We start from the raw sequence: 24,088 nt of genomic DNA, 5'->3' as shown, positions 1-24,088 counted from the left end.
GCGTTGGGAAGTCCAATTCATTCTAGTGAATCGGTTCTTCATAAACGCTTCTCTCTCTCTCATGTAGTGGTAAGAGTTTAGATTCATTATAGTGAATTGGTTCGTCATAAATGGATCTTTCTCATATGACATTGCAAAGTCTGATTCATTCTGATTCATTCTAATGAATCAGGTCATCATACATGATTCTCTCTCTCACATAGTGTTAAGAAGTCTGGTTCAGTCTAGTAAACCGGTCTTGGATGGTTCTATTTCATATGAGCAGTATGATTCATTCTAGTGAATCATTGCTCACAAACGCTTCTCTCATGTATCGTTCATAGTTTAGATTCATTCTTGTGAATCAGTTAATCATAAACTGTTCTCTTTCTTATGTGACATTGCAAAATCTGATTCATTCCAATTCATTCTAATGAATCAGATAATCATCATAAATGATTCACTCTCAAACATATTGTTTAGATGTCTGATTCAGTCTAGTGAAATGGTTCATCTTGAATGGTTCAATTGCATATTGAGCAGTCCGATTTATTCTAGTGAATCATTCGTCATGAATGCTTCTCTCTCTTCTATAGCGTTGAGAAATTGGATTCATTATGAATCGGTTCATCACAAAATGTTCTCTTTTAATAATGAAATTGCAAAGTCTGATTCATTCTAATGAGTCAGGTCATCATAAATGTTTCATTTTGCTAACATATTGTTAAGATGTCTGATTCAGTCTAGAGAATTGGATTATTTTAAATGGTTCTATGTCATATTGAGCAGTCCGATTCATTCTAGTGAATCACTCCTCATAAACATATATAGCATTGGGAAGTCCAGTTCATTCTAGTAAATCGGTTCTTTATAAGCGTTTCTGTGTCTTATATAGTGTTGAGAGTTTAGATTCATTATAGTGATTCAGTTAGTAATAAACTGTTCTCTTTCTCATATGACATTACAAAGTCTGATTCTTTCTAATTCATTCTAATGAATCAGGTCATCATACATGATTCGCATCTCATGTAGTGTTAAAAAGTCTGATGTAGTCTAGTGAATTGGTTTGTCTTGAACGGTTTAATACTGAGCGGTTAGATTCATTGTAGTGAACCTTTCCTCATAAACAGATATATCGTTGGGAAGTCCTATTTATTTTAGTGAATCAGTTCTTCATATAGTGTTGAGAGTTTAGGTTCATTCTAGTGAACCGGTTCATCATAAATTGTTCTCTTTCTCATATGACATTGCAAAATCTGATTCATTCTGATTCATTATAATGAATCAGGTTATTATACATGATTCACTTTCTTTCACATAGTGTTAAGAAGTCTGATTCAGTCTAGTGAACTGGTCCATCTTAAATGATTCTATTTCATATTGAGCAGTCCGATTCATTCTAGTGAATTGTTCCTCATAAACGGATATAGCTTTGGTAAGTCCTATTTATTTTAGTGAATCGGTTCTTCATAAACGCTTCTCTCTCTCATATAGCGTTGCGAGTTTAGATTCATTATAGTGAATCAGTTAGTCATAAACTGTTCTCTTTCTCATACAACATTGGAAAGTCTGATTCATTCTAATTCATTTTAATGAATCAGGTCATCATTCACAATTCACTTTCTCTCACATAGTGTTAAGAAATCTAATTTATTGTACTGAATTTATTATTCTTGAATGGTTCTATTCATATTAAGCAGTGTGATTCATTCTGGTGAATCGTTCCTCATAAACAGATATAGCACTGGAAAGACTAATTCGTTCTAGTGAACCGGTTCATCATAAACTGTTCTTTTTCTCATATGACATTGCAAAGTCTGATTCATTTCGATTCATTCTAATGAATCAGGTCATCATACATGATTCACTGTCTCTCACATAGTCTTAAGAAGTCTGAATCAGTCTAATGAACTGGTTTGTCTAGAATGGTTCTATTTCATATTGAGCAGTCCAATTCATTGTAGATATATCAGATATAGCTTTGGGAAGTCCAATTCATTCAAGTGAATCGTTTCTTCATAAACGCTTTTCTCTCATAGCGTTGAGAGTTGAGATTTAGTATAGTGAATCGGTTCGTAATATCGGTTTGGTCCAGTTCATTCTAATGAATCTAAGTCCAATTCATTTTTTTTTAAAAATTCATTCTAGTGAATCAGTTTGTTTGGACTGATCTTGTAAATGAACAGATTAAAAAAAGCCTATTTTTTTGTCTTTTCTATAATTAAATATTTAGTTAATTGCAATGTTTTCAACTTAAAAAGTATGATGTATACTGTTTTTTAGTTCTATTTAAAGTGGTTTTATTATTTAAAGTTTGACGTTGTTCCCAGAATTGTTTTTTCATTCAAAAACACTCATTATTTATCTGACATTGAAGGTCTATATAATAACAATAATTTATAATTCTCTTTATAGCAGTCATAATAACAAACTGTGCCAAACACTCTCAAACTTTAATAAAAACATGTTTTTGTATGCTGTTTCAAATGAGGGTGATTAGGTTGAGGGAGTGGACTCATCAGAGCTCACTGGATATTTCCTGTTTCTGATGGAGCTAAAAGTGGAAAAAGTGTTTTTGTGATTGACGCCCAGCCTCCATTTCAACACTGTGCACTATGATTAGCTCAAGAATGTGATAGGTTTAGCCTTGGTTTTGTCTATGTGGGGATGGATGGGTGAAAGAAGGAAAACGGAAGGGTGCTGAGATTTAATGAGATGCTGGAACAGTGGGGGAGATGGTTTTAATTACTGCTGAGGACTCGTCCGGAGGGGTGGAGGAGATGGGTGTGTGTGTGTGTGCAGGGGCTTTGCTGTGTGTCTTAGGGTGGGAGTTCACACACTGCTACAGGAGCATGCTGAGATCCACTGCCTTTGATGCTCACTTCTCTGTGGCCTTTCTCCACTCTCTCCCACACTTTTTCCTCTTTTGCCCTGTCCTTCGTATCCTGTCTCATTGTAACTGCGCAAAACTTTGTTAAGGCCATGGTTTGGACTAAGAGAAAAAGGCTTAACTTCAATGACCTCCAAGTTTCTGTCAGTACATTGTGGTGGAGGAAATCTATCTGTTAGATGTAGTTTAAAAAACTTGCATAAAAGTCTTGTTACATCCCTGTTCTTATCTAAACTCTTAAAAATAAAAGTTCTTTATTGGAATCTATGGTTTAATGAAGAACCTTTAACATCCATGGAACCATATCCATAGTTCTTTATAGTGAAAAAGGGTTCTTTGAAATATGTTCTTCACACTGAGATGTTCTTTAAACTGAGAAAAAAATGGTTCTTTTAAGAACTGTTCACTGAAACATTCTTTGAGGATCCAAAAAATGGTTCATCTGTGGCATCGCCATGAAAACTCCCTTTTGGAAACTTTTTTTGTTAAAGGGATAGCTCACCCAAAAATGAAAACTTCCTCATTATTTACTCACCCTCAAGCCATCCTAAGTGTATATGACTTTTTTCCTTCAAACGAATACAATTCGAGTTATATTAAAAAGGTCCTAGCTCTTCCAAGCTTTATAATGGCAGTAAATAGGTGTTAAGATTTTGAAGTTCAATAAAGTGCATCCATCCATCATAAAAAGTTCTCCACACAGTTCTGGGAGGACAGGCTCTGGGATGCGCGTCCATGGTTCTACGTATTAGTAATGGGTCATTCTTGAACGATTCTTTCATTTTGAAAAAAATCTTTAATGTGACTCGGGAAGAACAGGGAGTGATTCGTTCAGTCGTGTATGCGCCGCCACGACCGTTAGCGCAAGCTAGAGATTACAGGTTTATGAAGTTTTAAATATGGATATTGTTCTGACATAAACGCATTGATTCACATCAGAAGGCCTTTATTAACCCCCCGGAGCCATGTGGAGTACTTTTTATGATGGATGGATGCACTTTATTAGATTTCAAAAAATCAACACCCATTCACTGCCATTATAAAACTTGGAAGAGCCAGAATGTTCTTTAATATAACTCGGACTCTGAAAGAAGAAAGTCATATACACCTAGAATGGCTTGAGGGTGAGTAAATCATGGGGTAATTTTCATTTTTAGGTGAACTATCCTTTAAGAGTGTAGATTCACCAACAAGTTTCCTACTGTAAGTCAATCAGCTTCACCAGAAAGATTATGTTGGTATATATTTTTGCTGATGAAAAAACATACCTATTATCCACTTGCTCTAAACCAGTGCTAACCATCATAAACCAGCCTGAAAATGCTGAGCTAAGGTGGTCTTTTCAGGAAAAAAAAAAGTTTAAAATGTCGAAGCACAAATATTTTATGCAATTATGCCATAATATTTTAAAATAGAGTGTTCACATGTACCATAAATCAAGACGAAAAATCCAGTGTGTCATTCCAGATAAATCAAAGTGAATCAAACTGTCTCCAGCAGTACAAAAAGCTCCTAAACAATCTAGCTGACAGTTGATTCATGTGAATTGGTTGCGTAGTTCAGTCCCAGTACCCTCAGCAGGAGTCTGTTGCTACGCTCCGTCCCTCTGTTCCCCTCTGCTGCCCAGCTGTGTCCCCACTCTTTTGTTGACTTTGAAAAAAGATCACATAGCTTCCCTGCTCAGCGTGGGGGGAACAAGAGAGAGGAGGGGGGCACGGCAGGGCTCCGCTGTGGTCAACATGAGATCCCCCATCCAGCAAAAACTTTCACTCCTACCCCTCTACACAAAAGAACAACAGTGAAGTAAGCTAATGTTTGTGTATGTGGGCTTCTATTTGAGGTTAGAGATACCAGCATGGATAGAGTCTCATTAGGTACTTTCAGTGTTGCATCAAACTCACCAATCAGGATCTGAGTTGAGAGTCACATGACTCGTTCTTAAACGTTTGAATCGAAGGAAATGGGTAAAGGTTTGGATGGTTAGCATTGACCCTTTAGCCTCTGCTGGTAGATATATGTAATTACACCGTCTGTTACTTAAGTTTCTTACTTCATCCTCTGTTCTGATCATCATCTAATTTTACTTTAATTTCCATTTCCATCATTTCTGGTTATAGAAGCGTCTCTATAAAACTGTGTATGTGACAAATAAACATCATGAGTCTTGGAAAAAAAAAACAGTATAGGTGCATTTATATATATATATATATATATATATATATATACATATATATATACATGCACCTCTACTTTATTTTATTTCTATGTATATTTATTAAAGAATATATTTTTTAAATGCAAAAAAAAAAAAATATTGATCAAAAAATAATTTCAAATAAATACTGTTCTTTGAACTTTATGTTCACCAGTGAATCCTGAAAAAAATGTAATGTAATGTATTTCCACAAAAATAACCTTTTATATATATATATATTAATAATGATAAAAAAAAGAAATTCATTGATTACCAAATCAGCTTATTAGAAAAATGGAAAACAGTTATTTTAAATTATAATAATAATTTTTTGGTCATATTAATGTAGCCTTGTTAATAAGACTCTTCTTTCAAAAACATGACCCTAAACTTTGAATAATGGTGTATGTAGTATATACAGTGTATATATAATATTTTGCACTCATTTTCACTCTTTCTTGTTAAATTATAGTATATGTTTGTTTTGTTTTTTTGTTTTTTTTTATTATCTATTATATGTTTTTATTTTATTTTATTTTATTTTATTTTATTTTATTTTATTTTATTTTATTTTATTTTATTTTATTTTATTTTATTTAGTGTTAAAGTTTAAATATAAAAGACAAATAAATTAATAAAAAACTCCACAGACCACTGTTTGCTGTCTCCTAAAGAACAGGCACCTTTAACTAAAAGGTTTGCCCTCTTTTTTTGCCCTCTTTTTTTCCCTGGCATATTTTTTTTTCCCCTGACACAGAGCTCGCTTGTTTTTCAACAGCAGCTATTATTAAATAATGGCAGAGCTGATCTCAGCTCAGCCTAAAGAGCGTACCTCCATGAACCCCCTATAACAGGGTGACCTTCACTGGTCTTTATCTTACGCTCCCCCATTCTCAACACATCCCTCCTGCATGCCCACAGACCCAGAACCGGTCAAGGGCACAGTGCTGCCTGGCCTTGATATGTTTTATCAAGCGTGAAGGAAGTAGCATGTGCCAAAAAAAACACATCTATCTACAGCTGAGGCAAACGTGCACTTGGGCAAGTGAGCCTGTCTTTTGTTTGTCCGTATGATTAAAAACATTTCAGTGGGTAGAACATAAAGACTGATAATTGCCTTATCTGTGATTGCAACCCACATAGCAAATCCACCCCCCAGTGGTAAAAGCCAGCAGGACATTTTCATTAGCTGAAATATATTCTCAGATGGAGCAACATCTAAAGTGAAGCCGCTATAACACGGAGCAGATTACTGTGTGGCTCTGTCAGCAAGCGCAGCTTGTTTTTCTTCCCCCACCCTTGCCCTTCTTCACTTTATATTGAGTGTTGCTAATCAGACTGACACCCTGAATGTGCAGTGATAGCCGAAATCTGTCATAACTGATCAGTCTCATCCTCATTCGGGCTGTTAGTATTGCAACCACACTAGCAGGGATGGTAGCAACAAACACTCATTCCTAGACTAACAGCTTTGAAGTACTGTTTATACACAAACTATAGCACTTGAGCTATTTGAACTAATGCTACTCTTAAAGGTGCATTCAGTAGAAGACGTTTACATAGTCCTAGTCCACAAGAGAAAATAATAGTTGAATTCATAAAAAATGACCCCGTTCAAAAGTTTACATACACTTCTTAATACTGTGTTGTTGTTGTTGTTTTTTTTTTTTTTTTGTTTTGTTTTTTTTTTTTTTGTGATAGTTGTTCATGAGTCCCTTGTTTGTCCTGAACAGTTAAACTGCTCGCTGTTCTTCAGAAAAATCCTTCAGGTTCCACAAATTCTTTGTTTTTTCAGCATTTTTGTGTATTTTAACCCTTTCCAGCAATGACTGTATGATTTTGAGATCCATCTTTTCACACTGAGGACAACTGAGGGACTCATATGCAACTATTACAGAAGGTTCAAATACTCACTGCTGCTCCAGAAGGAAAAATTATGCATTAAGAGCCAAGGGTGTAAACTTTTAAACAGAATGAAGATGTGCACATTTAGCCTAAATATCATTATTATTATTTTTTTATTTAGTAGAAGCTACTGAAGATACTTACATGTTTTCCAGAAGACAAAATAAGTTAAATTTACCCTGATCTTCCAATTCAAAAAGTTTTCACCCCCTGGCTTTTAATGCACCGTGTTGCCTTCTGAAGCATCAGTGGGTTTTTGAACATTCTGTAATAGCTGCATAAGAGTCCCTCAGTTGTCCTCAGTGTGAAAAGATGGATCTCAAAATCATACAGTCATTGTTGGAAGGGGTTCAAATACACAAAAACAAATAATTTGTGGATCCTGAAGGATTCTTCTGAAGGACAGTAAGCAGTTTAACTGTTCAGGACAAACAAGGGACTCAAGAACTATTTCTCTTGTGGACTATATGTAAACCTCTTTTATGTAAAATATCTTATTCAGGTCAGTACTAAAAAAAATAACATGATTTTTGTATGATCCCTCTTATTTTGGCAAAATAATTAACATTTTGCAGACTCTGCAAGGTGTATGTAAACCTTTGACTTAAACTGAAAGTCAGTAACCATCCCGCTATTGGATGTTTACCTTTTGTGGAAATAAATTAACTAACTGCAAAGAGTATTTTTGTCAAGGTACTGGTAACCAGAAACATTTGCTTTTGTGTTATTTGACAGTCATACTTCTAAAAAATGTGCGGTCATTGTTAGCAAAAATGTATGCACATTTTTGTCAAAAATTAAATTGTCAATAGTGTAGCAATTCATGAAGCACAGCTCATACAGAAATCACTTTCGAACCAAGCAGTTTCCTGTTAGTTGAAAAAATGCATGTGACAAAATATTATAAAATATATCATTAAAAAGTTGTTTTTCACAAGAAACATTGTCCAACAGCAACACAAGCAGGTCTGTGACTTTCTCTCCTCCCCTGAGCCCATTGAATTTTAACAGACCCCTGAAGCATGCGGTGACTTTGGTGGGGGGTAATTGAGAATGAATGGGGGAAGTCACATGAGAGGAGGCAATGCCTCCATTGTGATATGATTGGATAGGACTGGTTATGTTCGGCTGTTATTGGTTCATGTGATAAATCCTGCCTCTTGTTCGTCCGCATTCCACGTTCACAAATCAGTCTGAAATGAATTTACATTTGATTAAAAAAAATAAAATTAAATGTGAGGACTTTGCCTCCTCATTTTAGACAATAGTAAACACTCAATTTTCAGTTAAAGTCTGTTCATCATTGATTCAGTGATGTCATCGTCCAGCAATCAACGTTATTGCCAGAAATTAGCATCTTTAGAGCACACTTAAGAGTATTCAAAACTGGACTGACCCCCTTTTTTGACACCATTTTGTAAATTGATTGAATTCCTCAAGTTTAACACATCTAAAGCCATCCAAAAGCATAATTTTGCATAAATTTAAAATAAAAAATAAATAAAATATTATAATTGTGTAATATACATTGGTGCTAATCTTGAGTTTGCAAGAGTATACCATATTCATAATGTGCACAACTAATTTTTCCTTTGTAGTACATACAGTAGATGTAGTGTGATGTATTGAAAGCAGTGTGTTTCTTTGTACATGGTGCCTTACAATTACTGTGATACTACACGTAACCTTCAGAAGAAAATTTGCTTTTAGGGTCATGCTAACATCCATCAAAGCAGAGTCATTTAATTCAACCGAGTGCATGGTGAATTAACTGAACTTGGACATATTAAGAGTGTCCATTGTAGTCATCAGCTTCTAGGAGGATTTTTATCTCAAAGGCCATTTGTTTCCACTTATTAGTTCAAAGAAGCCCCTTCATGTTGGTCATTGCTGTTCAGCATGAAGATAATGCAGTAATTTAGTATTTTTTATAGATTAAAGGCAAGGAGCATTTGGCTTATCTTGCAAACTCTGCCCCTTTTCCATGGATTTTTTCCTTCCTTTTTAGATGTTTTGCTTATTTGAGCAATGGAGCATTTGATCACACTGCACTTAATAGGGATTAGGAAGGGGGAAAGGATGATGAACTCACTTGAAATTGTGGCAGAATTAATTATGAAACAAATTACAGCAGAACTATGTATGTGTTTTAGTCTGCATGTATAGCTTTTGTACCTGTGCATTTTAATACTGTATGTAGATCACTTTCATAGCTTAAAATATTTTATATGTAACCTCTTTTGAGATATAGAGCACAAATAGCCAACAAATGAGTATACAATATATCAGTATCAGATACCGTAAGCATTACATCAGGCGAAAATGTGAAATGTTATTTTATGATTATAACTGTTATTAACCGTTTGAATTAGCTTTTATATTGAGTTTTATTAATAATTATTGTTTTAATAATACTGTTTAGGTTTGTTTCTCTTTCATTTTTATTTATTTATTTATTTGTCCTGGCAACATTTCTTAGTTTTTTTTTTTTTTATCTAATATTTATATTTTATATTTAATTTTAGCTTTATTTAAATGTACAAAAATATTTTCTTTAGTGTTGGTAAATAAATTTAGAAATGTTATAAATTTTTCTGAAGAATAGCAAGCAGTTTAACTGTTCAGGACAAGCAAGGGACTCATGAACAACTAGCACTAAACCAAAAAAAACAAAAAAAGCCGCTGTGGACCATCCAGGTGACAGCACAGTATTAAGAATCAAGTGTATGTAAACTTTTGAACGGGGTTATTTTTATAAATTTAACTAATCTGTTGTCATGTGGACCATATGTAAACGTCTTTTATGTGAAATATCTTATTCAGATCAGTACTAAATAAAGAATAACATGCATTTTGTATGACCCTTCTTATTTTTGTAAAATAATTAACATTTTGCAGATTCTGCAAGGTGTACTGTATATAAACTTTTGACTCCAGCTGTATATACATGACTTCCTGAAGAAAGTGTGATGTTATTGCATTGATGTTAAGTGAATACGTGATTTCTGCCACGGCATTTCAGGCAAGATGTCCGCTAATTTCCATAACTGACATAGTTATAACTGTAGATAAATCACCTGGCTTCATTTGCACTTTGGTGGGACAACTTCAATCCAGCATTCCTGTGTCTTTCTCTATCTCACTCTTGGACAGGTTTGGGGCCTGGGGGGCATTCATCAGCCTACCAGGCAGGGGGCACCTTTACTCTATGCCTACCGCTGCTCGCACACTCTCTTTTCTGTGCTTTTCTTCTTAGCTCTTTTATTTTCACTCCTCTTTAAGTTCTTGCCTTTGCTGTGTTTTGAACATTTTAGGGTAAGTGAGATATATATAGTGCACTATGTGTGCTAGGTTTTTTAATCAAAGTATTGTGACCCTTTTTACACACTTGCTAAATCTATGTCTAATTAGTGTATAGATTAATATGTAATAAATGAATGGACCCTTACTAAGTTTTTAATATCTCTTCTTCTTCTGTTTCAGGTTATAGATGCATGAACTTTACACCTTCAGGATACTTTTATTTTTTATTTTTTTTGGAGGATAAAAAGCCACTTGAAGCCAAGGAACATATGTCAGCGGTCTTCTCTCTCAAATCAAATGAAAGAGAAATCATTACAAGAGATCAAAGATGTCTTTTTCATGTATTTTAGCATAAAACTGTACTTGTTTTGCCAACTTTTGTGTGCTTCGCACCATGTCACCAAACAAAGAATTCGAAAAAACCTTCATTAAAGGAACTACACTTTGTCCAGTGTGTGAGTTTGTGTACTCACTCTGTGACATTAATCTTCCTTGTTGTTGTTGTTGTAGGTAAATAGCGATGGGAAATTCTGCTGTCTGACTGAATCTCACCGGACTGAATCGCTAATCGTTCTTAGATCTTGACATGAAAGTCAACCGTAGATCTGCCTCCAAAATGCCCTTCAAGGTGCCAAGTTCCCAGTCAAAAAGACGAGGGTGCGAGTCTGAAACTGATAGAGGGTGAGGCTTCTCTGGAAACAGTAGCGAGAGAGAGAGAGAGAGAGAGAGGCTATGCTGCAGAATCCTTAACATTTGAATCATTAATCTTTCATCAAAGTCTGAGAGCGGCAAAAAGAGAACAGCCCAATCTGGTAAATGGAGTGCTACAGATGGACACCATTATGAAAAAGAAAGCAGCGGTTGAGATTCAGTAAAGCATGAGAGCACAAAAATGCATTTATCAGGTGAAAGTGAAACTTAATTCAAATAGTTTTATTAAATTATCAAATATGTGTTGGTTTCAACGTTCTAAGAACGCTGGGATAGACTCTTAGGGCCTGTTCACACCAAGAACAATAGCTATAAAGATTATAAATATGAATATATTAAATATAGTCCACACCAATGTGCAATATCATTGTTTTTATTATAAGCATGCTGTTGTTTTGTCCTCTACAGCTTTAAATGCTCCAGGTCTTTGAAGCTGTGTGGGTTCTGATTGGCTGTCAGTGCTTTTATCATTCATCATCTGAAAAAAAAAATAAAAAAAAATTCTGAAAGTGATTTCAATGATGTCATACCTCTATGTTGTTATTGTAATAGTTATCATCCTTAGTGTGAATGGGCTTTTACTGTAAAAAGCAAACACAAAAATGAAACGAGAGAGCATAGAAGCAGCTTTAGACACTGTCATGGAACATATTTTTGCTTTTAGAAACATTAATCTGGTTCAAATGTCCACCTATATTTATTAATCATAAGTCTTACATCTCACAAAGCAGCGTCAAGCAAATACAGCAAAACAAGATGTGTTGCTTGATAAATGCCAGATCTGTCCTTATACATGCTGGGATAGAAATGAGGAGAAATAACCATCAAGGATTTGTGTCAAAGCCTATTTTTGTACATCCCAGATCTTTCTGATCATGCTTATATCAAAACAAACGATGGATGATGCACACAGACATTAGCTCCGCAGAAGCACAAAAAGCTGCTTGTGTCTTATTTGCCTATCAGATATAACTTTTACAGGATGAGGAACAGAGAGCAGTGTATTAAACTAAAAGATAATAATTTATAGGAAAGGAGCATTGCAAATTATTATTCTGTGGGGTTCAAAGTAGTTTTTGGTCCATTTTATGCTTTATCACTGAAAGGTACATTATGTGTCTGCTCAAATCTAAAGTAAATCATAAAGTATTTCCCCCACTTCTAAAACTGAACCATCCGAAAATATCAGAAAAAAAGTAATTTTGAGCAACATAAATTGTTAGCAACCTAACCTCAAACTGATCTTTCCCTCTGTTGACTGGAACAATCAGTTGTTTTTGTGTATTTGAGCGCCATCTGGTGCTGAACGTCTACAGCCTATGAGTCATCATTAAAATCCACCGTTCGCAGGACCAGGTGACACCCTCAACAGGTAGCTTTGTATCCTTCCAACTAAAATAGTTTTCCTCAACAACCTTTTCCATTCCATTTTCAGTTTTCATTTCAAGTTTTCGATCGAAAATAAGTAATTACGACTTGAAAAGATTGTAAAGCATTCATTATTCTGAAAAACGTAAACTAAATAAGATGATGAACATATGAAGCAGCGGAGGGATACAGATGAAATCGGGTTAACGACCAGTCCAGAATTAATTGAACGTCATTTGGGGCTTTTCGAAGAAAGGGTAAGAGTTGTTTGTCGATGTCTAAGTTTTTATCGACATTATACACAAATAATTAGTCATTTGATTGCTCCTGATAATTGTAAAATCGTTTCTTATGTTATAAACAGTGGAAATATTGTCTTAAACCACTAAATTAAGTGTCATACTGTCTAATTACGGTTGGGCAATTAAGTTATTAACTGTATTACGTTATGTACACGATGACAGAGCACTTTCCTTGAGTATTCAAGACGTAAATTTGTATATAATTCGAATCATTCAAGTAAACTTTTAAACTTTGAAAGCTCTATTCTAGTTCTAATAGAACTGGGGCCTGGCGCGCCAAACACATGTTAGTCGTCAGTAATAATAGGAACACAATTAAGAAGTTTCATATTTAATAGTGTAATGAAGTAATATGTTTTAATATTGTTTCTCAAAATGTCACAGTAACAACATATGACATTTACGTTAAACGATTACCTGTTAATGTATATTGTATGCCCGATGTTAATCCTTAGCACGTGTCGAGCAATGTGCGAATTTGTCAGAAAACTCAAGTTTGATGATGAAAGTGCAATTTTTATTATAGATTAAAAGCAGTTGTGTTAAAAAAAATACATTTTATTGTATTAAAGGATTTAAATTAAATCGAATTATTAAAATCATTAGAATTTTAATTAACTTTATCTCACATGGCCATTCCGTAAAGAATCAGTCAGGTTTTACGCCTCCGTATAACGTTAACTAAGATTTCTCAACATCTCAGAAATACATTTTATATGCCTTAGTTTCTTGTTCGTGACAAACGAAGCCGTTCACTCTCAGTTGGTTATGAAATAACTTTAAAGTCATAGTTTCCACACAAAAAAAGTTATTTCCTCACTGCTTTCCATTCAGATTTGTTTAACTTTCATCTGTGGAACATCAAATATGAGTATGGTAATTGAGGCAATTTTTTTGCGTACCGCAGAAGAATTTGGAAAAATGTGGAAAGGATTGCTCCCCAAAAAAAAAAAAAAAAAACACTGAAAAGGTAGTATCACACAGTAAAATGATTAATTATTAATATTCTGTATGTTAACCTTCATTTGTGTACAGTACTTTGAATTGATATAAACCAAAGCATCTGAGAAGAAGCACCAATATGACAGGACGAGCAAGAGCCAGATCAAGAGGCCGAGGTCGCGGGCAGGAGCCTGCTGCTCCTGGCGCGGTGAGTTTATATTTATATTAGATGGATATGATAAAACTTTATTGAATTAAACTTATTATTTTTCTGATTTCTCTGCAGCAACCATCTGTACCACCAGAGGCTGCAAAGCCTATGCCCCCTCCATCTGAAGGACAGCTAGTAGGGAGAGGGAGACAGAAACCTGCTCCTGGAGCCATGTCTGAAGAAGGTAAGTGCATTAGAGCAACAAGTGGGAAAACTGTTAGCAGTGTACTATTATATTGTCTCATTCCATTTTTCACTCTTGCTTTTTTTTCTCCCTGTAGCGATGCTGCAGATTTCTGCAGGCTTTCAACAGGTAAAGATCGGGGAAAGAGGTGGACGCAGAAGAGATTTCCATGATTCTGGTGTCCACACTCGCCAACTAATGGAACATGTGAAAGAGTCCAAAACGGGTAAAAACATATTCATGAGCAAGACTTGATTTTTAGCTCTCCTGCAAATGTTATGGCTGGGTATTGGCTGTGGATTTTTGATTTGACAATTTTGATTTGATTATTAATTGGATTAACTTTTAAGTGGGAGTATTTGTTAAAGACAAAGCTGTTACAAAGAAATTCAGTGTTAAAAAAAATGTTCTTTTAAAATTTCTATATTATAGTTCTACCAAAAAAAAAAAAAGATTTCTGAAGGATCATGTGACATTGAAGACTGTAGTAATGATGCTGAAAATTCAGCTTCACATCAAAGGAATAAATTACACTTTAAGATGTATTACAATAGAAACTATATGCATAAAATTGTAGAAATTGTTCACAATGTTACTGCAACAAATAAATGCAGCATTGGTGAGCATTAGAACCTTCTTTCAAACACCATTAAAGTGTTTCGGACAATAAACTTTTGATCGGTAGTGTACATTTCCCACAACTCTTGTTCTTGTTGCATGTTATTTTTATTTAGTACTGACCTAAATATGATATTTTACATAGAAGACATTTATATATAGTTCACAAGATAAAACAATAGTTGAATTTATAAAAATGACCCCATTCAAAAGTTTACATACGCTTGATTCTTAATACTGTGTTATTACCTAAATGATTCACAGCTGTTTTGTTTGTTTGTCAAATTGTTTGTCAAAAAGTTGTCAAATGCAACTATTACAGAAGGTTTAAATGTTCACTGATGCTTCAGAAGGAAGCGCTATGCATTAAGAGAACTTTTGGAATTTGAAGGTCGGTAAATTTAACTTTTGTCTTCTGGGTAACGTATGTATTTTCTGTAGCTTCTGACAGGCAGTGCTAAATGGGAAAAAATTATGTTTAGGCAAAATAAGAAAAATGTACTCATCTTCATTCTCATCAAAAGTTTACACTCCTGGCTCTTAATGCTTTGTTTTTGAACCTTCTGTAATAGTTGCATATGAGTCCCTCAGTTGTCCTCCATGTGAAAAGTTGGATCTTAAAATCATACAGTCATTGTTGGAAAGGGTTCAAATACACAAAAATGCTGAAAAACCGAAGAATTTGTGGGACCTGAAGGATTTTTCTGAAGAACAGCAGGTTGTTTAACTGTTCAGGACAAACAAGGGACTTGTGCACAAATATCTCTAAACAAAAGAAACAGCCCTGTGGATCATTCAGGTAACAACACAGTATGAAGAGTCAAGCATATGTAAACTTTTGAACGGGGTCATTTTTAATAAGTTCAGCTATTATTTTCTCTAGTGTACTAAATGTAAACTTTTGTGTGAAATATCTTATTTAGGTCAGTACTAAATAAAATAAGAATTAACGTTTAGAAGATTCTGCAAGGTGTATGTAAACTTTTGACCTCAAGTGTATGGAGTGTGATACTAGACACTCTTCCTGTAACCACAGGTGTTTCAGGCACTGCCATTGAGCTGAGGGCGAATTTCATGCGTCTGCTTTCACGGCCTCTGTGGGCTTTGTACCAGTACCATGTGGACTTCAAGCCGCCTATGGAGTCCCGACGTCTGCGCTCGGCTTTGCTTTTCCAGCATGAGGAGACTCTGGGCAAAGCACACACTTTCGATGGAGCCATTCTCTTCCTCCCTAACAAACTGCACAATACTGTACGTTTTCAGAGCCTCAAAGTGCTCACAATTTCACTGGCTCTCCATGAGAATTTGGAGTATTGATTTGATTGGGTTGTCAATGATAAATTGCTTTATCTGTAGGAGACTGTCCTGTGCAGTGAGACCAGAAACGGAGAGAAGGTTGAGATCACTGTTACACTGACCAACGAGCTCCCACCATCCTCTCCAGTATGCTTGCAGTTCTACAACATCATGTTCAGGAGGTAATCATCACAGACTGTTGGAAATAGTGCTGTTATTTGTGAGGTAGTTAACTTCTTTTCTTGTTTATTCTGTGTTGTAGAATCCTGAGGATACTAAACATGCAGCAGATCGGACGTCATTACTACAATCCCGATGATCCGTTCAACATCCCGCAGCACAGGTTTTGAAACAAATGTGTTGTGTGACATTTACCTTGTGTTGGAAGATGATTGAACATTGCACCCTGTCTAAATATGTTTTTAGGCTGACGATTTGGCCTGGATTCGTGACCACCATCCTGCAGTACGAGTCAAGCATCATGCTGTGCACTGATGTGAGCCACAAGGTTCTTCGCAGTGAGACGGTCCTTGACTTCATGTACAGTCTGAGGCAGCAGTGTGGAGACCAGCGCTTCCCTGAAGCCTGCACCAAGGAGCTTGTGGGCCTGATCATTCTGACCAAGTAAAATGAACACGCATTTACACACACGCACACTGCTGTTCAAAAGTTTGGGGTTGGTAAGATTTGTTGTTGTTTGTGAAAAGTCGCTTTTTTGATTGCAATGTCATAGTAAAACTGTAATATTGTGAAATACTATTAACATATAAAATTACTGTTTTTTAGCTTTGAATGTATTTTAAAAATGTCATTTATTCCTGGGATGGCAAAGCCGAATTTTCAGCATCATTACTCCAGTTTTCAGTGTCACATGATCCTTAAGAAATCTTTCTAATATACTGATTTGTAGCTCAAGAAACATTTATCATCAATATTGAAAACAGTTGTGCTGCTTAATATTTTTGTGGAAAGCATGGAATTTTTTTTTTTTTTTTTTTTTAGATTATTTTGGGTTATTTGAGGAATAGAAAGTTCAAAAGAAACCGTGTTATTTAAATTATAAATTATTTTTAACATTGAAAATGTCTTTACTCTTACTATACTGAATTTTTTTTTACTGACCCCAACAATTTAAACGATAGTGTGATATTTTCTTTATTGCTTTAAAAATTTTAAAGGAACACTTCACTTTTTTTGAAAACAGGCTCATTGTCAAACTTCCCTAGAGTTAAACAGTTGAGTTTTCGTTTTCAAATCGATTCAGCCGATCTCTGGGTCTGGCGGTAGCACTTTTAGCATAGCTTAGCATAGATCATTGAATCTGATTAGACCAATACCATCTCGCTCAAAAACTACTACTTAAAAATTGACTCTTCCTACTTAAAACTTGACTCTTCTGTCGTTACATTGTGTACTAAGAATGACAGAAAATGAAAAGTTTTCCTAGATTTTCTAGGCTGGTATGGCTAGGAACTGTACTCTCATTCCGGTGAAATAATCAAGGAACTTTGCTGCAGTACCATGGGTGCAGCAGGCGCAGTGATATTACGCAGCGCCTGAAAGTGACTGGCACTGTGTTTGTGCAGATGCAGAGTTGACGGCTTTGTAATATCTTTGCACCTGCTGCACCCATGGTACGGCAGCAAAGTTCCTTAATTATTACGCCGAAATGAGAGTATAGTTCCTAGCCATATCAGCCCTTAGTACATGATGTAACTAAAGAAGAGTCAAGTTTTAAATGGGGAAAATATTGAAACTCGTTGGTCATTTTTGAGCGAGATGCTAACGGTCTAATTGGATTCAATGATCTATGCTAAGCCATGGTAAAAGTGCTACAGCCAGACCCGGAGACTTCGAAAGAATTCGAAAGCGGTAAAACTCAACTGTTTAACTCTAGGGGAGTTGGAAAATGAGCCTATTTTCAAAAACAGTGGAGTGTTTCTTTAAAATCTTAAAAGTTGTTTAATATATGCAAATTGTAGCAAGTAACTGTGTGTAACAAATTGTCGTCTATAGGTACAATAACAAGACGTACAGGATTGATGACATCGCCTGGGATCATACTCCCAACAACACATTTAAGAAGGGAGATACCGAGATCTCGTTCAAGAACTACTTCAAAACGGTAGCTTAACGATACATTTTATTTTGACACTAATTGCAGAATTTTATGGTCACACTCACACTTTTATTGCCTCCTCTCCAGCAATATGGTCTGGACATAACAGATGGCAACCAGGTTCTTCTGGTTAGTCATGTGAAGAGACTGGGACCATCAGGTCGACCTCCACCAGGACCTGCCATGCTCGTTCCAGAGTTCTGCTACCTCACTGGCAAGTCATTTTTGAAGATCTATTGAAATGGCTCGAAGAGTGGTTTTCTTTCATGTGATGTGTTTTTGAGTTTGTTACCTGTTTAGTCCTAGTACCTAATCAGTATGTGATGCAAGACATCGCTCAGATTTGCAAATGGATGGCCGGTGGTATATATAATTTTTTCAGCCTCTAGAGATACACTAGCATATAGATGAGTAATAGTGTTGGTTCACTTTTGAATTAAAAATTTCCTGATTATTTACCCCTGTGTCATCCAAGACGTTCATGTCTTTCTTTCCTCAGTCGAAAGAAATGAAGGTTTTTGAGGGAAACATTCCAGGATTTTTCTCCATATAGTGGACTTCAATGGGAATCCCCATTGAAATCCACTATATGGAGAAAAATCTTGGAATGTTTTCCTCAAAAACATAATTTCTTTTCGACTAAAGATAGACAGACATGAACATTTTGGATGACATGGGGGTGAGAGAATTATCAGGACATTTTTAATTCTGGAGTGAAGTAATCTCTAGGGTAATAGACAGAGACAATACAGTACAATTATAGAGTTCTTTTTTTTGTTTTTGTAGTCTTTAATTGAAAAAAGCTCTCTGATGTGCATGCATTTGTTTCCTGTGAAGGTCTGACGGATAAGATGCGTGCTGATTTCAACATCATGAAGGATCTTGCCTCACACACAAGGCTGAGTCCTGAACAGAGAGAGAGCCGAATTAACCGCTTAATCTCCAACATCAACAGGTACAGATTCTACACCAGCCTTATTATTGAAGTTTGGTATTGGTATTTCTTATCAACTCTCACATACACTCTACTGCCCTTCAGAAATGCAGATGTGCAGAATGAACTGACTACTTGGGGTCTGAGCTTTGAGAATCGACTGCTGAGTCTGAATGGAAGAGTTCTGCCCTCAGAACGGATCATCCAGGGAGGCAGAGCGGTGAGAGAGATGACTTCACATCTCAGCAGGCATTTGTAATGCAACAGGTTTGATTACTTTTTTGTTTTTTTTCTCTTAGTATGAGTATAACCCATGGACAGCAGACTGGACTAAAGAGATGAGAGGTCTCCCTCTGATTAGCTGCATGTCTTTGGACAACTGGCTGATGTTCTACACACGGCGAAATGCGGACGTTGCTCAATCTCTGCTTCAGACTCTCAACAAAGTTTCTGGGCCTATGGGTATCCGCATGCAGAGGGCTGTTATGTGAGTTGTGTGAAATATTGAATGTTAAAAACTTCGCTTTTCATTTTCATGCTAATAATTATTCCTGCCCAAGCAGGATTGAGTATGAAGATCGTCAGGAATCTCTCCTGAGAGCCCTGCAACAAAACGTAGCACGTGAAACACAGATGGTGAGTCAATCACAATCAGATGCATGTATGATTTGCATTTCCAAAGCTTTTTTTTTGAAACACTTCTGTGGCTTTCATAGGTGGTGGTGATCCTGCCTACCAATCGAAAGGACAAGTATGACTGTGTGAAGAAGTACCTGTGTGTGGACTGCCCCACTCCTAGTCAGTGTGTGGTGTCTCGCACCATCAGCAAACCTCAAGCGCTTATGACTGTAGCCACCAAGATTGCTTTGCAGATGAACTGCAAAATGGGAGGAGAGCTGTGGAGTGTAGAAATCCCAGTAAGACTTAAATTATAGCTGTTCTGCTAGTTGCCAAATGTCAGATTCTACAATGAATCTTTGTTTTTCAGCTCCGGCAGCTGATGATTGTAGGTATAGACTGTTACCACGATACTGCTGCTGGGAAGAGATCCATCGGAGCACTGGTGGCCAGTCTGAACCAGGGCATGTCCAGGTAGTAGAATAATTAGAAAATGGTGCTGTTTAACCTGGTACAGTTAAGGGGATAATTCACCCAAGAATTCTGTCATTACTCACCCTTGTGTCGTTCCAAACCCGTAAGACCTTTGGTCATCTTCAGGAACATAAATTAAGATATTTTTGATGAAATCCAAGAGCTTTCTGACCCTGCATAGACAGCAACACAGCTACCATGTTCAAGGCCCAGAACGATAGTAAGGACATTGTTAAAATGGTCCATGTGACTTCAGTGTTTCAACCATAATTTTATAAAGCTACGAGACTATTTTTTGTATGCAAAGAAACACTTGTTTAACACTTTCTTCTCTCCTGTCTTAACTGCTGTTGTCATGAATAATACTACAGTTAATAGACTACAGTTCAGAGACTCGGAGATTGTGTGGTTGGGCATAGTTGTTGTGTAATTTCAATTTTGTTACTTTCTTAGGTGGTTCTCCAAGTGTGTGTTGCAAAACCGTGGTCAGGAGATCATTGATGCACTGAAAGGGTCGCTGCAAGGTGTGAAATTTTTCCTACAGAGGTTGCCGAAGACCTTAAACTTCTTCACATCAAACAGGAAAAACTCATTTACTCAGTAGTGCACTTTTCAATTTCATTGCAAACTCAAATTTTCTAAATTGTTGATTGTGAATAAAGATCGACAGAGGTGTTGGAAGCTTAATAGTCAGTGTTGGAAAAAGGTGCTTGAAGTACTTGAATTTGGCCTGAAAAAACAGCAATAGATATTAAAGTGCTTGAATTATTGAAAGAAAACGTATCTATGAAATAAGTGTTTATTTTTTTTAATAAGCATTTTCATGCAAAATTCATGCAATTCAGAAGGCATAATACTTTTTTGCTTATTTCATTTAGTGTCAAAACTAGCAAGCTAAGCCAGTAGTAGTACTGACAATTCGCTGAGTAATCATTAAAACACTTTCAGTGAAGATGCAAAAAGAGGAACCGAAAACCAAATCAGTCGAGTCATTTACACTGGAACCGCTTTGATTGATCAATCTCATGACTTCGATCATTCATTTCAAGCAATTACCTAGCAAAAGCTAGATCAAATTTAAAAAAGCCATTCATTTTCGAATTACAACTTTGCTTGTAATGATTTTGATCGGTGAAAGGGAGCTTTTCGAAACCCTCGATGTGTTAAACGAATGCGTCGCAAAATTATTCACCGAAGCACTCCAATTGGATCGTGTTTTGGCAAATCAAACGTTTCAGTTTGGGACTTCAAATCGCATATTGCAAATCATTTGATTTAGATTGGGAATTCAGAGCGGGTTCGTGAATTATTTGACTTAGTTCAGGACTTCAGACCACACATGGTGAATCATTTAGATCAGGACTTAATTTTATTTCGGTCAGAATGGGTTTGGGAATCCTTTTGTGAATTGAATGATTGAACTCTAATGATTCGTGATTTAAAGTACCTATCTAAATCTAAGGATTAACGATACACAAAGTTACAATCGCAAACGATTCCAGTTTGCGAGTCATTTGACTTGGATTGGAATTTCAGAGCGAGAATTATTTGATTCAGTTCGGGACTTGTGTGTGTGTTCTTGTTTTTTTTTTTTTTTTTTTTTTTTTTTTTGACTGTAGAAAACATCAAACAACTAACCGAGTGGCCTACAAAATGACATCTTCCTCGCAGAGCTTTTTACTGAAGCTGTTTGTTTTTTTAGCTGCCCTGAAGGCCTATCTGAAGTATAACAACTCTCTACCCTCCCGGATCATTGTGTACCGAGATGGAGTCGGAGATGGCATGCTGCGAAGTGTGGTGGATTACGAAGTCCCTCAGATCATGCAGTCCATCAAGACCATGGGGCAAGATTATGAGTGAGCCACACTTCATGTTGACATATTTACTCTTTGAGGATGTTGAATTGCCTTGGTTGTAATCATATTCACATTTTGTATACAGGCCCAAGCTGTCTGTAGTGGTGGTGAAAAAGCGCATCAGTTCCAGATTCTTTGCCCGGATTGATGGCAAAATTGCCAACCCTCCTCCTGGGACAGTCATTGACACTGAGGTCACTCGTCCAGAGTGGTGCGTATAGTCATTAAGCCTGGTCTCTATCCATAAATCACAGTCTGGGTCAAGTCTTAAAATGTCTTGCAATCAGTTTTATCAAATTTAAGCTCACATAACAAGTCTTAAATGGAATATCAAAAGTATTTTTAAGAGGTTTACAAGATGTAAAATTTTTTGAGGGCTTAATTCTAGGGATGGGAAGACTAGGATCAAGATACAGCCTAGTGTGATGCTCAACTTAACACAAGGCTGTGATTTTACATTTGAGCACTGCATGTTTCAAAGAAAAAAGTGCAGTTTTTAGTCTTTGAATACCATTGATTCTATCATAGGAAGGAAAGATTAAGAATATTTTTAACATGTTTAATATATAGATTTTTTGCTAGTGTCTACTCTATTTTTATTTTATTTTTTTTAACCATGATTTTTCTTTAAATATTGATTTAATAAAAATTAATATAAATCTGTATCTAATTTACATGTATTGATATGTTGGTACACAATTCATTTTCAGTAAATATGTATATATGTAATAAAATGTCTAGGTTTTAAAAAAGTCTTAAATTTGATTTTAACAACTTAAACCTTAATATGAGCCATTTTAATTTGTAATATAGTGCAAACTGCTCACCTTTATTCAGTACTACATCTACTTTCACTCAGGTACGATTTCTTCATAGTAAGTCAGGCTGTGCGCTTCGGTTGCGTCGCACCTACTCACTACAACGTGGTGTTTGACAACAGCGGTCTCAAACCAGATCACATGCAGAGACTGACCTACAAACTCTGCCACATGTACTACAACTGGCAGGTAATAAACGGTCTAGATCACTACTTCAGCTATCACTCTACTGTTTATATAGTCTAGAATAGTATGTGCTGCCTTACATATTCTTTGTGGTTCACTTTCTTCCTTTTCATCTTAAGGGTATCGTCCGAGTGCCAGCACCATGTCAGTACGCACACAAACTGGCCTTCTTGGTTGGTCAAAGCATTCACAAGGAGCCCAACATGAACCTGGATGACTTCCTATACTACCTGTAACATGCTCAAGTGATGAGCTTCAGGGTCTCAAAGAACAGTTGGACCGTTTTTATTAGTTTCTTGCTTGTTTCGATTGAGTTGTGAGGGAAAAAGTACGCTGTCAGAAGAAGGTTTGTTTATATACCCAGGTGTAGTGCTTTCGCAGAGAAGCAGGTACAAAAGTAATTTAGTTTAAAAGGGAAGTGCATATGGTCCTACTTATTTTTTCCTCTTTCGAATGTTTACTGAAATTGTTCTGGTGTCTTGTGAACATAAAGGCACATTTTTTTTTCTCTCTAAAGGGATGTTCAAATGGCGTATTTCACGGATTTTATGTTTAGAGGCCCTGATTGTTAATGGAATTAAGTTAACATTTCTGTTTTCTAGTAAAAAAAAGATTAATGATTGTATCTGATTAATAACTTCTGTGTTCATGTAGTATATGCAGGTATGGTTTTCATGGTTCTCACAAAATTAAATATATTACTGCTCTAATGTTTATCACAAATGTTGCAGCTCTAATACCTTTAATTTGTGAATTGAGTTGTAGTACTGATTATAGCCTAAGACAAAAAAAGGTAGGGTAACTACACAAATCAGAAATGCTTGGAAGGGCTGAAGCTCAGCTGTAATTTAGGATTGTATTGATGTGTTGCAGGGACACATCAGGATTGAGTTTTATTGAAGTGCACTGATTGAAGAATAAAGCTCAAGTTAACAATGGCTTGGTTCTTAATTCCCACCCAATTTAGAATAAAAATGCAGAATTTGATTGTTATTTTGGCATTAAAGTTTATTGTGGGCAACCCAGATTCCTTTGCCGTCACTGTTCTTCCATCGCTAATTACTAAAAATGAAGTCTAGGGAAATTCCACTAATAACTGTTCACTAAAAGTAACTGCAGGTGGCGCATGAAGGCTCAGAAAGCAGGATCCTCTATTCAGCCGCATTGAAATCTAAACACT

General features: G+C 36.0%; 1 protein-coding gene across 1 annotated transcript; it reads left to right on the top strand.

The window, feature by feature from the left end:
* The first annotated feature begins 12,530 nt into the window (after nt 1-12,530).
* On the top strand, nt 12,531-23,846 carry piwil1 (piwi-like RNA-mediated gene silencing 1). The gene is made up of 21 exons (XM_051118036.1): nt 12,531-12,607; nt 13,688-13,802; nt 13,881-13,989; nt 14,087-14,215; nt 15,644-15,858; nt 15,964-16,085; nt 16,166-16,246; nt 16,330-16,527; nt 17,920-18,028; nt 18,110-18,236; nt 18,860-18,977; nt 19,062-19,176; nt 19,256-19,443; nt 19,520-19,592; nt 19,673-19,873; nt 19,945-20,048; nt 20,502-20,572; nt 21,751-21,904; nt 21,990-22,115; nt 22,764-22,911; nt 23,028-23,846. Exons 2-21 carry the CDS (start codon nt 13,734-13,736, stop codon nt 23,142-23,144), a joined length of 2,574 nt encoding a protein of 857 aa, XP_050973993.1. The 5' UTR covers nt 12,531-12,607; nt 13,688-13,733; the 3' UTR covers nt 23,145-23,846.
* The last annotated feature ends 242 nt before the right edge of the window (nt 23,847-24,088 follow it).

This window comes from Labeo rohita, chromosome 8, assembly GCF_022985175.1.
Source record: "Labeo rohita strain BAU-BD-2019 chromosome 8, IGBB_LRoh.1.0, whole genome shotgun sequence".
NCBI lineage: Eukaryota > Metazoa > Chordata > Actinopteri > Cypriniformes > Cyprinidae > Labeo > Labeo rohita.
This window is presented reverse-complemented; position numbering and strand designations above follow the sequence as displayed.

Bases quoted from the DNA above. Each gene is read 5' to 3' on its own strand.
- piwil1 (XM_051118036.1), top strand. From the start codon at position 13,734: ATGACAGGACGAGCAAGAGCCAGATCAAGAGGCCGAGGTCGCGGGCAG. The intron at 15,859-15,963 runs GTACGTTTTCAG...CTTTATCTGTAG, and splicing joins CTAACAAACTGCACAATACT to GAGACTGTCCTGTGCAGTGA. The intron at 21,905-21,989 runs GTGAGCCACACT...TTTTGTATACAG, and splicing joins ACCATGGGGCAAGATTATGA to GCCCAAGCTGTCTGTAGTGG.